We start from the raw sequence: 14,494 nt of genomic DNA, 5'->3' as shown, positions 1-14,494 counted from the left end.
CTACATTATAATTAAAACCATGTTACAACACTGTTTTCAAAACTGCTCCCCATCTCTTGACTACAATAATTCTACTTTACGGTGTAGTGATTGGCTGTTGGCAATTGTGATGTAATTCACTTGACTAAGCTGGACCTAGAATGGAGCTAGAACCTGGGGGCCTGGTAAAGGGAATGACTTTGTACAGGACAAACATTTTATACTGGTGGCTCTGAATGGGTTTTCAGAAAAACAGAACCAGTTTACCTGAGGAAATCACATTCGTTGGTTTTGTTAAACTCTGTTTAAATTATTGTGTTAAAGGATTTGCTGACAAATTTCTAAGTGGTGTTTTTTTCTCCAGTTCTTTCTGTCTTGCTGTCAAATCCCAGCAGATAAAACTTGCTTCCACATGGTACCTGAAAGCAATTATTTTTTTCTTAAAGATGCACAATGTTGTAAAAATAACTTTAATGTGAACTTATTTCTTACATCTTTCTTTCTTTATAGGCTTGTATAGATGATAACGTAGATATGGTGAAATTTCTGGTGGAAAATGGAGCAAATATTAATCAACCAGATAATGAAGGCTGGATACCTCTACATGCAGCTGCTTCCTGTGGATATCTTGATATAGCAGAGTAAGGCTTTTTCCTCTATATTTCAAATACATGCATTTTGCTAATATATTGTTGGAGGGGTACCAGAAGTAGACTGTTGGGTGATTTTCAGAAATTATTTTCCACTGGTGGGGGGGAGGCATGGGGAGAAAGTTCTAATTTACATTCTGTTTGTAGTCTGAACCATTATCCCAGGATATGTCTATGTGTAGGAGACTGATTTTGCAATTGTATTTCCAGTCTTGAAACTTTTGTTTTTCAGGTGTGGTATGAATTGATGACTTCTGCTAAGTATTTTGGCTGTAGAACAGAATCTTACTGTTGAAGTTAGATGCCTGTTAGGGCATTAGTTAAGGCTTACACGGCAGTGAATTCCAGCAGTGGTTTTGATGTTATTTTCTAAGCCTGTTGAGGACCTCTGAAGATGTGTTAAAATCATTTTTTTTCCAGAGGTTGTATTTCTTAACCTGAAGCAATGACTGATCTGAGACAGTGTGGGGCATGTGTTGTTCAGAATGCTGTTCTTGCAGTAAGGAGGGCAGCGGTGTTTTTCGAATACCCTTTGGGTATATGCAGACTTGACTAATTCTGCTAAACTCTGTGTCATGTTTGATCCCATGTAGGGCTTGGATCAAATGTAAGGTAGTAATCTATCATGCAGTTACTCTGATACACTGATTGCAATTGAAAAGGATGACATTTGTAACTTCAGGAGATAGTTTATTGGTTTTCTTTCTGGTGAGTGTGAGAGATTTGGTTGTTCGAATTTTAAGGGAGAGGAGAAGTTCTGGAGATTCTTTTGTTTCTCATTTTCCCTGCGAATTTTTTTTATTTTTTTGGTTTTCAAAGGTTGAAGTGCTTTGTGAATTCCTTATGTAACCGGGACACTGTGACTGCTGACTCCTGTAATCTGCCTTTCTACACTAAGCAGATGTTTGATGCTGTAATCTCTCTTGCATGCATGTTGGAAGTGTTGACTTGTTGGCCATACTATGACAAGAATTTCCCTACAAACTGAGATAATAGATGCCTTTCTTCAGTACAGTAGAGGTAAAACACCTGCTTTTCTCCATAATAGGAAAAAGTTGAGTAAATGTTCTCTATTTGGCATTGCAACCTAGGTTAGACACAGCTGTGCAGGGAGGAAGGAGAAATGCATTCCCTTGTCCACAAGAAACCTTAGTAATCTGAAACCTATAATATTTCTGAAGGTTCCAGTGATTTTTATTCCCTCAGTCTTTGAGAGGACCTGTTGACATACTTTCCTGAAATGTCCTTTAAAGAAGTGAGATTATTGGAGTATAATCCTGCAGGATATGGGACATCTAAGCTGCTGGAAGATCGAGGTTTTTAAGGTGCAAGGAATTTTAGAAATAGGCTGTTGAAACTGTTTCCCACGTACATCAAAGAGAGAGGGGTAACCTGACCTAAATGGTGTGGAGTTTAGATCTGGAATGGCCTGAGGAGTTGAGATTTCCTTCTGACTACCCCTCCAGGAGTGAGCTCAGCTTCAAATAGTTTACAAAATTGACAACAGAATTTGCAGCTCAGGCAAAACGTGGGGAAGGGGAAAGGGTTGTGTGAGAAATTACATGCATTAGGAATTTTGTTTGGTGTGTGGTACACATTGGATTCAGCATCTGTTCCGCTAAGAATATACCTTTCTTGGAAAGCACAGAAGTGTGTATGTCTGTGGCTGAAGCCAATATGTATCATTTTAAGTGGTAAATTTTCTTGTTCAAGAAAAGGAGCTCTTTGGATAGATTGGATCTTTGGATAAATTATGGAGACTATATTTAAGGTTCTGAAAGAAAAAAATACAGCTAGTAGCTTGGCATTTCTGTGTCCCTTATGATGTGGACTGGTATTTTTGTACAATGATTTCTGCTCATTTCCTATTTTTTAGAAGGAAATAGAGGAAAAAAAGGATCAGGGAACGTGTTGTGGTGTTCCCAGCTTTATTAGTAAACAACCAAGGAGAGTCTGACTTGTGTTTCCTTTCTTTTCCTTCTCTAAAACTTTTACTTCATGCGCAGATTTGTATACCATCAAACTGGGAACTCAGCAATCTGCTTTAGCTTTCTCTGCTGCCACCTCGGGTGTTCTGAGGGCTTCCCTCAAGTGTGAATAGTGGAACTTTTCTCTTAGAACAGCATAGTTTGTAAAATCCTCCAAATATGCTGATTTAGTTAATATTGTGATTTTGTTTACAATGCATATATTTCTAGAACTCATAAGAAAAAAAATCAACAATATATAGAATAGTTTATTTTTTCAGGATTTCATTTCTCAAAGTCAAAAATTGTATGTAAGACACAGTTAGGACATTGGCATCTTTTCTGCTATGAAGGGCAGTTATGTGTTTACAGCATATTATGGGGAACTTCTCCCTCTAAGTATGTTCTCTTTATGTTGAATATGTACACACTTGCAACCTCAATATTCTTTGTGCATTTGTGTGCATTGCTCTTTAGGCTTAAAAGAAGTGGGAGGAAAGTGGAGGAAAGAAAGCAGAAGTTCTGTTAATGATGCATGGTACTCTTGCCTGATCACTAACCAGGGCCCTTCTGTGAGATCTAACCAGGATATGTTGTGCTGGAGTTTGCAGATCCACTAATAGGATGTGAAGCCTTCTTTCTGCTTTCAGAGAGAAAAAAAAAAACTGAATCATTAAATCCTAAACTTCTTCTGATGCTTCTTTGACCTCCGTAGAATTACACCGCGATGGATAATGTACTGTCTTATAGAGTGATTAAGATTTCTGCTCATACTGCTTTATAATTAAATCAGTAAACCATCGTCTTACAATTCAGATGTTATTTCTAAACATTCTATCCATTTGCTATTAGCAGCAATTTTGTATTCTGTACAGTAAATGGAAATGGCACAGAATCACTCCCTGGTTAACAGGTGATCGTGTGCCTGTTAGATCAGTGTAGGATCATTGCTATCTCTCTGTGCTTTCAGAGAACTGCTGCTCATCTCTCTATGTATTAATGTGCATATGCTGCTGTTTGCCAGCAGGTTGCACACTGCAGATACATTCCCAGTCCCAGTGCATCTTGCACAGATCAGTTCTGTAACATCTCCCAGAAGCATCTCCTGTCCCATTTCAGTCTGTAGCTTCTGTGGAATGTTGTTCTTCTCTTGAATGTGCTTCCTGTCTCCTTTAAATGCGTGTGTCTTCTACTTTAAGAAACGTCAGCGTTGTAAGTTACACTTCATCTGTTTTATGACCATATGAATTAGCTTACAAGTAATAGTAATATGAATGTGTTGGATATTGTTGCCAAAACAGGTGGGTTTTCTGTAGGATGATCTCCTTATACTTGTTTCTATTTTCTTTTTCTTATACGGAAAGCTTTCTATGAAGGAGATTTTTCTTTGCCTTCAGTTTGTTAGCATAGACTAAAATTTCAACATCAAATGCTTTGAAAAATTACAGTTATGGGGAAGCAAACTAATGCAGAAGCCATTTGGCAGAAATGTTGTATCTGCATTCTTTAAGATATTGTTTAGTGGGTAGGAGCCTTAAATTCAGCTTTCACAGAAGCATGAACACATCTAATAGAACTGTTCAGGTGAATGTAACAAATTGATTTGTATGATGGAATTCCTCTGCAGTTTAAAAGCCTCTATATTGTATTAGTATTGGCTAATAAACAGATTACTCTTCAGAATGCAGAAGACAAGAACAAACATACTAGTATATTAGGAAATAGTGCAGAGTGGTATTCAGGCAACAGAATTTTAAAATACTTTTTCTTTACACCACTTTGTGTTGTACCAGATTAATATAAAATAAATGTAAAATGGCATATATTTCTCTCAATTTTTCTCTTATTGAAAAATTATGTGTGAAAGTGTACTTTCGTGTGGGTCATTTACAGTGCCTAGCTGTGAGTGTGGGGTTGAGTTTTGAGCTTGCTTGTGAGCATTTGCAGGCTACTGTATGGTTTTACTAATGTATTTTCATTTTTGCCAGAATGGAAGAATGTTTATCTTTCAGAAAAATGTATGAAAAGCTTTTTTAAAAAAAAGAAATAAAGCAAAAAGCAAAAACCCATGTAATTAAATTGAATTAATTATTCATCTGGCAGTTACACTTTTGTCTGTGCTGCAAGAGAAGGGTTTACTTTTTCTCTGGACTGACTCTGCGAATTGGAACTTTCAGCTTAGGCAGCATTGCAGTGAAGCAGTCAGGGTTCCAGGAAATGCATAAGGATCACCCCTTTCCTACACAAAAAGGCAGTGCACATCACTTTACTTTCTGAGCGTTGTTTCTTGAACTTTTTCTTTCGTGGGGAATTCACCTGTTGCCGCTCCATGGGCTGCTCTTCTTACTCCAGCTTGTAGTGCTGACACCACGTCTCAACACCAGTGATGGTACGATCCAGGAAACCATTGCCTTCAGCCTTATATTGGTTCATTAGGTTCTGATAAACTCACATATGGTGTTCTTTCTGTTCCTCTGTGAGAACATCTGGGACAAGCTTCGTGATATTCCTGCATCGCCACCATTATTTCCAACACATTGAAGCCAATATTCAACTCCATACACAGTTCTCTGATCATAATCCACTGATTTGCATGGGTAAGCTGATACAGACTTTCTTCATTTTGTGGTGTGACAGCCGTGCATGGCTATTTGGAACATGGCTTGTCTTCATGTTGCTGTCAGTGCTGCTGAAAGGCACCACCCACTGCCTCACTGTGCCTCACATCCACTGTTTGGTCTTCATAAGCATTCAGCAAGCGTTAATGAATGCCAGTGAGTGCCATTTTTTCCACACTGAGGAATTGAATAATACACCTTTGGTTCATACACAATTCCATGTCAACCACTATTTTGTCAGATTGCTTCTTCACTGCCATCTGTCACACAGCAGCGAAACATAATGGTATATTGGTGGGAAGGTTCAGTCTCTTCTGCCATTCCACCAGGATCCACCTCTGATATTGTGGACCAGCGCAGTAAAATAGGAAGCATTACTTTCAGAGCAGCCCTCATAGTATTCCTCAGTTAGAACTTAACAGCTAGAAGTTCCACTTCTTCCTTCCCAGACTTGCTGGTGGCTTAACATATCCTTTCCTAACAAAGTGATAATGCTGTGCACCTCCAAAGACACTAATTTGTCTGCAAAAACACTGTTCTCTTGTTAAGAATTATAAGCACAGGAAGGAAAAGCAGAACATGAAGGTAATTGTTTTGCTTTTATTTTGAATGATGTGCATGGTATGAACTGTCTGAATAATTCAAAGAATATGAAGGAGTCAAAAGTGTCGTCCTTTGCCTCACCTCCTTTCCCCAGTGTGTGAAGCTCATTTTAAAAGGCTTTTTTTTTTTTTTTTGGTAGCCACTGTCTTGCTGTTGGCGCCTGTCTGTGTCTGTGGGCTCCAGCCGCCTGTAAGCGAACCCAGCCAAACTGGTTTGCTGAGACCTCAGCAAGCCCTTGTCCCAGGATGTCTCTATTTTAGTGACACCCCAGTGAGACTGCACAAGTGATTGCTGGGCTGTGTTCAGGGGACTGAGAGACGATCCTGCCATCCTGCAGTTGAATACATGGATGTTCAAATCTAGGTGTTCTGCTTTAAGTTCTCACTGCCTTAAAAGGACTGCTGCATAGACTGGATGATAGGGATTCCCGCCCCTGTTACAGGGATGATTCCAATGCTCACTGAGCAACAAATAATGAAGGGAATTCAAGAAATTTTCACCATATGCTTAATGTGATCTAGCTTGAGACTACTGCAGAAACAGGCAGCCATTCCTTCTTTTTGCTTTCTCCCCTCCTCTGCAGGCTCAGGACTCCTACTCCCCCTCTAGCAGTAGCTAACAATCACACAACAGCATGGTAACCATTAGTATAAGACTAGGCTGCAGGGGTTTTCAAAAGTTTATTCTTTTTTGGATCAGTGAGCTGATCTGGCTTGCCAACAGCAGTTGGCACAGATTTGCAGGCATTTTAATAAAAAAAAAAAGAGTCTGGGCTGCTTTTCAGGCACCTCCGAGCAGAAACCTGCCTGTGGAACGCTGACTCTGCTGAGCTGAAGTCTCTCCTTGTTCCCCCACATCACAACCCCGAGCCACCGGTGCTTCTGAGTGTCCTTCTGCAGTAGCTCAGAATGGTGGAACCACAATGTAGCTTTTTTTCCAAGTTTTGTTAACTTGATCATCTGCAGGTATTAAGGTATTACTGGAAAGAAATAGCAGACCTACAGGAAAGCTGTGGAGGGACTTTTCATCAGAGAGTGTAGTGATAGGACAGGAGGCAATGGCTTTAAACTAGAAAAGGCTTAGATTAGCTACAAGAGTAATTTCTTCACTATGAGGGAAATGAGGCACTGGAGCAGGCTGTCCTGAGAAGCTGTGATTGCTCCATCCCTTGGCATTCAAGGCCAGGTTGGATGGCCTTTGAGGCACCTTGAGGTAGTAGAAGGTGTCCCTCCACGCAGCAGGGGATTGGAACTGAATTGTGTTTAACGTCCCTTCCAGCCCAAACCATTCTGTGATGAAAATGAAAAAGGACCTAAGATGAACCTTAACACAACCCACTTGGGAAATGAGAATAGGACTTCAGAAGGATATGTTGTAAAACTAATCAGTTGGCAAAATAAAAGCAGGGAAAGAAAAATTATTCCAGCCACAGAATAACAGCTTTCTTGAAGAATGACTGACTCCTTACAACTTGACAGTGGTAAAGGTGGAATGTTTGTTTTGATAGCTGAGGAAAGATCACTGAAGCTTTGAAAGATTGTTTCAGTTAATGCTCTTCTATTTGCTGCCTTGTTTCCTTCTGAAAGGAGGGTTTGGCAAAAAGAAGATTAAGGATATTGCAGGATTGTTTATTGGTCAGCAGGGGAAGAAACAGCACAGGCTTGCATTGCAGTCTCTCTTTTTTTTCCCCCCAACTATAGCATTCATTCATTATCAGGAGCGTGAAAGTTCCTCCTCTTGCAAACTCTCATGAGACCTTTACAAAGGTAAAGCTAAATTCCGTAATAGAAAAGAACAGTCAAACTTGAAGATCATTGAGTTAATATCAACTGGCTTTTTCTTTCATGAAGATGTACTGTGGCAGTGTACTGTTTTCAGTATGTTTTTGTGTATGTGCATCTGTCCTAGGAATAACAAAACACTGATTGAGTTGTTTAGGTTGATGATGAAATCTGCTCTTTAAAATAATGTCATTATGTGGAAGAGTTTAGTCTTTACTGCTGAGTAGCTGAGTAGTAGATCTGGCATTTGAATATAAACTAACTGGCAGAAATGCACATTAAGATATGGTTGATAGGTTAGCGGAAATTATATGGCCTGCCTGATTTGATACCTCTTTGTTCAGCCAAGGCTGTCTGCCACTGTAGGATGCACAAAAACTGTGTGTGCTCTATAGCTGCCTTCTTCAGATGGGATTACTGTGTGCATTGCCATTTGTGACTTTATTTGTAAGCATATTGCCTTTCTGTTCTTAGAAAAGTAGGTGTAATGTATTCTTCAGTTTAGAGATATCTTCTGCAAGGCTGTATGATTGAGTAGAAGGGTCTAATTCATTGGGTCTAATGAAAAATCAAGGGACAGATGCGTAGTGTGAAGCTCAAAGTGCCCTAATTTTTTGGCTGAAAAAGAGTTTAAAAGTGCAGCTGAGGTTAAAAAAAAATCCTGCTCAAGCAAGACTGATATGATATGATACGAAGATGTGATATGCATAGGAAAGATCTTAATTGTTTATCCCAGAACATAGGTTTTATTGGTATCCCTAGAACAATTAACAGTAGTTATCTTACCTATGAATTCTGAAGTTAATTAAATGTGAGCAGCTGAGTGACAAATACGTAGGAGTATTGGTTTCAAGTGTTGTTTTCTAGGAGAAAACATGGGTGTGGTATAGGTTATCACTTCACTGTTCTTCAGCTTTTGTTTTCTTTAAGCTTTTGCGTAAATGTGTTTATTTTGAGCTTGATCCTCTTCTGCAGCATGCAGTAAGTTTTCTAATGGCACTAAGGCCTTTTGTGCACCTATTTGTCCTTTCTTAAAGTTGTGTCGTTTGTTGGATGTTCCCAGCTACGTCATTTCAGTGCAAGATGATTGTGATCTGTGTACATGTTTCTAGTCTTCTTATCCCTTACTGAGGCAGGATTAAGGCAGCTGGAACTATTCTGAAATCCATGTCTATGGACATGTGGTGTCCATGGAGATGTGGGGCTGCTGGACTCTGAGATACTGGGATACAATTCAGATACAGAGATCAAAAATGTAATTCTGTTTATAAACAGCAAATATGACAAGATAAAAGTATAAAAACAGGAATTATTGGGACCTTCTGATTGCAGATGAGGATACTGCTCATCAAATATTTGAATGAAGAATGAGAGTTCCTTTGGAGGAAATGTGTTTTCAAGGAAGTCTGAAGTGGACCAAGCAGGTGAACAGCTGCTGTACATTGCAGATGGACAGACAGTTCCTAGCGAGGGGTCGGACTGAGTTTAGTGCTGCTCCATGATGCTAAAAGCTGCACTATGGCAGCAGTGTTTTTATACTGAGATTTGGTCACTGTAATATTGTGTAACTTGATTATTAACAAGGTAAATTCTATGGCATAGAGATTATATCTTTGCTTATATTTTTTTAAGTACAGTAAAAGGGTTTTTCAGAATTGATCTTGGTTTAAATTTCTCTGGTATAAATGCCAACACGTCACCGTTGCAGGAAAATAAGTTTGTCAAGTTAAGTCCAAGCTCATAACTTTCAGTGTAACAGAAAGACATCAGTCTCCTGTAGCATCACAGATTCTGACCTGCAGCAGTGCTACCCTTGGCAAAAGGCAGGAGGCACAATGATCTGGCTCTGCCATCACTTCTGGTTGGTGAATGTTCATTTGAGGAGGGTGTGCAGTGGCGTGATTTCCCTTCTGGCTCCTTTTCTGCTTCAGTGCTGTTGTTTGCTCTTCTTTTAAACCAGTGTAAGTCAGCCCTAAGTATTCATCTTGATAACACCATAACGCTGGAGGATTTGCTACAGGAAAGCATTCTGAGCACAGACCATCATGTAGTACAGTTACTGTACTCATAGGTGTAACAAGACATTTTCAAAGCTAATCATTTTTGCACTCTAGGATGCAAAACAGATAATCAGCCTTATATAAAAAAGCAGTATTTCTAGAAAAAAAAATGCCAATTATCATTTGTGGTTGACAAACGGTGTATTTTTATTGTCAGATGTTGCAGTGTGTCACTTCTTTATTTCTAATATTTTTTGAGAATGTTGGACTTCCAAACATGTTGGTCTGGTATCTCAACACTTGATGAATTGAAATTCTTTTTTTCCTTTTATTTAACCAACTGTGTTAGTTTTGAAAGTGATTCCCACAACATTTCATATGCTTGAGCTTGAATAAATGTCATGCATTCACTGGCCAGTAGAGAAGGTGTTGATTAATTTTTCAGAATAAACGTACAACGAAACTAACATCTGATGTGCACTTGAAAAGTATCTTAGTTTCATTTGATTTCATTCCCGATGAAGCTTTTGCACTGTACTTCTCCTGGCACTGCCAGGCTGCAGTTCTTATTTGGGGGGCAGGGGTGGGATTAGGTTCTAGCGTGTGTTTCCCTATATAGCTTTCTTTGTGTTTCCTACTTTCCTCTTCTCAGTCACTGTTTACTTTCACCTAAACATTGCTCTGCCACCCCTCATGTGTCTTTTCCTCTATATGGATACGGTAAAATATGTAGGCTTAGTTCCTTTTCATATGCTGCAAGTAGGAATTTTTACTGTTTCATCTTTGCCCTGTTAAGGTTTAGGTAGCTGCCTACGTACAAATAGCTCTAGAGCTTCTTGCTGTCTTTTTTCATAGCTTTGTTGGAACTCAGGAAGTCTTAAGGCTAACCAGATACAGTTATCTGCACCGTTTCTTCCATGTTCTTGCATACTAAAAAGGAAAACAGATGTGATTTGTTTTTAGTTGCTGTGCTTCCTTGGGGTGAGCAAGTTACATTGGAGGCTAGGGACAGCCAGCTCAGTGTTGTTCTGCTGCGTTTCAGTGTTCATAAGTGCTCTTCATAAGCACAAATGTATTTCTTATGTGAATACGTTCAGAATCAACAGAAAGAGCTGTTTGCCTAGGGGGATTTTTTTTTTCTCATCACTGTAACGTACTGCTTGGATCACATTGGGGGTATTTAATGATTCTGAAGCAGAGTTGTGTGTGTGTTGAAGAAGCTTTCATAGCAGATTTGAGAATGAGAACAAACTGGATTTGCTCTATTTGGAAGAGCTCTTGCCTACATTTCTAAATACATTTCTATATCACTCCGTTTCTAAATCAGTCCATAATTTAGGAAAAACATACTTTCAAATTTGGGCTAAATAAGTGGAAATTGAAAAGAAATCATCACTTCCAATTGGTTTAAGTCATTTGGTCAATTGTTTCCCAGCAATGATTTCTTAATCACTTAAAGAATGTTTCTAGCTATGTGAAATTCCCTACTCTTAACAACTTCCAGAAGAAATCATAAATTCACCTGACATCTGTGGTTGATATCAACTAGCTGCAAATCTTCACTCATGTATTTCAGGAGCAGTAATCAGCAAGTTTTGCCAAATAATCCTAGCTGGCCTTATTTACCCCAGAGTTTTGTGTAGCAGCTCGTAGTGCTCTTAGGGTGAATGTTCCTGTTGCAGCTTTTTGTTCTCAAATGGGAAAGATGAGAGAATCTGCTAAGATTTGCAAAGAGAAATAACCTTAAAAATGCGTGATGGATCAGTCGTAGTTTAAGTTACATTGGAGGAGCCTTTCTTATCTCAGCCTTTCTACTCAGCGTTGATTGTTCAGAGACAGAAGGTTGAGGTGCAGCTATGACTTGTTGGCATCAGTTGTGTTTCGCACAATAAAACTGAATAAGGCTTCCTGCTAGTTTGACTTGTTTCTCAAACCATTTGATTTTCTCACTACATCAGCCTTGAAATTATTCAGAGCAGATATTCTCAGCCCAATGCAATTTGTATCATTTTGCTTACGGTATTTCGCTTGGAGCCTTCATTTCCTACTTCAGAGCATTGTAGGTAGACTCAGGGGAAGAGACAACTGGAGGAATATCTCACCTGTGCAGAGGTGGGAGCAGGGGAACTATCTGAAGGCTGGTGCTCAGAACGTCTCAGGATCACTGTGCAGAGCCACACACCCCATGTCACCTCTGTGGGCAAGCACTCGCCATGCTTCCTGAGACCTCTAAGTCACGTTGGCTATTAATTAGCTTCAGCTTTGAATTATTTGAAGTTGTGTTTTGTGTTTTTCTTTAATCTGTTACTTTAAGCAGTTACATTGACAAGTTCACCGTAAGAATCGTATGGAAGCTGTGATTTAATCCCTTGGTGAGTTGTACATCCTGTACAACTTACAGCTTACCTTGCCTTGCCCTTAAGTATTAATTTTTTTCCCCCTAAATCTAACAAAACAAACCAAACAAACCAAAAACAGTTTTGAGAAAGCCTAGGGAGTTTTAGTTATCATTTCCACTTCAGACTGATTTAATGTTAGCATTTTTAGGAACCTAAAAGTGAAACTTCCCTGGCACTGATTCTTTAAAGAAATATTCCCAGGCACTCAAACCAATAGAAGCCTTCAAAAGGATCAAGTGTTACAGCTTCAATGTACTTAAAAAATAAAATAAATTTGAAACAGCAATCTTAACATTTTAGAGCTTCAATCTGTAAGATGTGGCTTGAATGTCTGCTTCTTTGGCCCCATACCAGTGTCTTTTGGAAAAGAATTTAAATCATCTACAAAGATGTATTTCTAAATGTTTTTTAAGACTTTATTTGCTGAAAGTTGTCTTAAAAGGAGGCCATTAAAATATATATTCCAATGATTTGGAACTTTTAAATTTGTTTTTACCTTCTGTCAGTTGTTACCTTCTGGCAGAATTGGATTTTGTGTCTCCAGTTGATGGCACCGCTGTCTGAGCGCAGTGACACTTTCTTGGCTTTGCCTCCATATTGCCATTCACTGGGGGCTCTCATGGACTTAATAGGAACTCCATCATCTATGGATGTAAAGAAACAAACAGCCGGGATTAGCTGAAATGGGAAATTGGTTAAAAGGCCTTGGGAGTCCAGTTGTGCTGTTGGTTGGTGCCTTGCTAACTTTAAATCTTATTTCTCTGCAAGGCTGAAGTAGGCATGCTTATTTTACATGGATAAACAGCAGAAAGGTCTTAGGATGGGCCATCTCTTCAGATTCTGGGGTCAGAGGGCCCTGTCCGATGGTGTTAGGAGGCAGAAAGTAGCTCTTGGTTTCACTGCTGACTTCCCCATGAGCTCAGCAGGCAGCAGGTAAGGAACCAAATCCATTCAGGAGCCACTGCTCTGCTGTGCTTCTCGCTTGCCCTGCTTTTTGTGACCTTCAGGTTCAGCAAGCTCTTAAAGTTAATTATATCCCTAATTACTTAGTAAACTTGTTTCCAGATACTGTGAACTGAGACAAGGTTCGAATGTAGACAGATGTCCTTCTTTTTTTGCTGCAGTAAATAATGTTAAAATGTTTCCTGACCATATCTAGTTGGTTGCAGCTATTGAAGTTTAGAAAATCCAAAGTATTTTTTGTTTGGCCAACTGTAGGCCAAGTTGTAAGGTAACATTTTTAATTTCCAGTTCCTGAGCTTAGTTTGGGTTAGTACTGTTTGGCTTTCATACAGAGTTAATTATTGTCTCAGAGATGCTGACATTCCAACCTTTTATGAAAAGCACTGAAATGTATTTTTGACAAGTGATAGGAGAGTCTGGGTTGCACAGTAATTATTTAAAGTAAGTATGTCACCTTTTTTCAAGGTTGCTAACCTCAGTCTGTATTTCAATTGAGGAATATTGAGGATTCCTAAAAGGCAGATTTCAAATGGAAGTATTTTTACCTTCATAGAACAACATTATCACAAAGCAAACTTGTTCTTCCAGTCTTACCTGGGCTGCATAATGCTTGTCATGGAAACATCAGGGCAAAAGTATCACAAACAATTTTATTTTCCTGCTCTTGTCTTTTCTGATATTTGTCTGATACTTGCAGTTCTTTTTACTTAGACAATGGAAGTATCTGGAAGAGATGCTTTAGCTTGAATATCATCACTTGAAAGCTTGGCCTCCAAAAAATAAGCATTATACAGCTCAAGTTACTGTTTCCTTCTTTTTTATTTATATTTTGAATAGCACTTACAAGAATATTGTGTAAATTAACAAATATTGTGTAAATTAACAGTCATATTTTCCAGAATTATTCTTTTGTAGCTCTCTATTGAACATCACAACAAATGAATTACAAAAGATACAAATTTCATTGCTACAGCAAAAGGTTTTATAAGGAGATGACTGCAAGAATCCAGTAGATTTTTACGTTTCCATTGCATTCAGCCTGGCAAAAAGCATCTTTTTCTTTGATATCTTTTTGATATCAAAGGCCATGGTTGTAGATTTTTATTAAACTGTCCTAATTTCTTTGTATGCCACGTAGCTGTATCGATTAAATATCAGTGGAGGAAATCAAAGGTAGTTTTTGCTTACTTATTTTAGAAAAAGGAAATTTGAAGTAGCCTTACAGATTTAAAAAAGCAGTAAATGTTCTTTTAGTTTGAAACATTGATGACTTTTCAATATACGAACCTACACAGAACAATATGCTGTTACAGGTGAAAATTTTAGTATGGTCCTAGAATTACTGAAGTGTCAAAGATGCCCATGTCTGAAATCATACTATCAGTTTCAGTTAACAGCTTGAAGTTTGGGGGATGGTTTAAAAAAAAAGAAAAAGAAAAGGAACCTTCTTATTTGTAGGCTCAGCTGTGTCCTAAAAACACAGAGCCTCGATCTCCTCTCAGCTACCAAATCTGTCTCCTTTCTGTATGTGATG

The 14,494-nt window shown here is 38.7% G+C and overlaps 1 protein-coding gene across 8 annotated transcripts in view; it reads left to right on the top strand.

Annotated features, from left to right (window-relative positions):
- PPP1R12A (protein phosphatase 1 regulatory subunit 12A) overlaps positions 1-14,494 on the top strand; it is a 122,725-nt gene that overhangs the window by 44,574 nt on the left and 63,657 nt on the right. For all 8 annotated transcript variants that reach the window (XM_048933588.1, XM_048933590.1, XM_048933584.1 and 5 more), the window contains exon 2: positions 490-620. In XM_048933588.1, the coding sequence (XP_048789545.1) occupies positions 490-620 (131 nt within the window). The remainder of the gene's footprint in view (positions 1-489; positions 621-14,494) is intronic.

Source organism: Lagopus muta, chromosome 1 (assembly GCF_023343835.1).
Source record: "Lagopus muta isolate bLagMut1 chromosome 1, bLagMut1 primary, whole genome shotgun sequence".
NCBI lineage: Eukaryota > Metazoa > Chordata > Aves > Galliformes > Phasianidae > Lagopus > Lagopus muta.
Note: the sequence above shows the minus strand (reverse complement) of the source record. Positions and strands in the feature narration are given on the sequence as shown.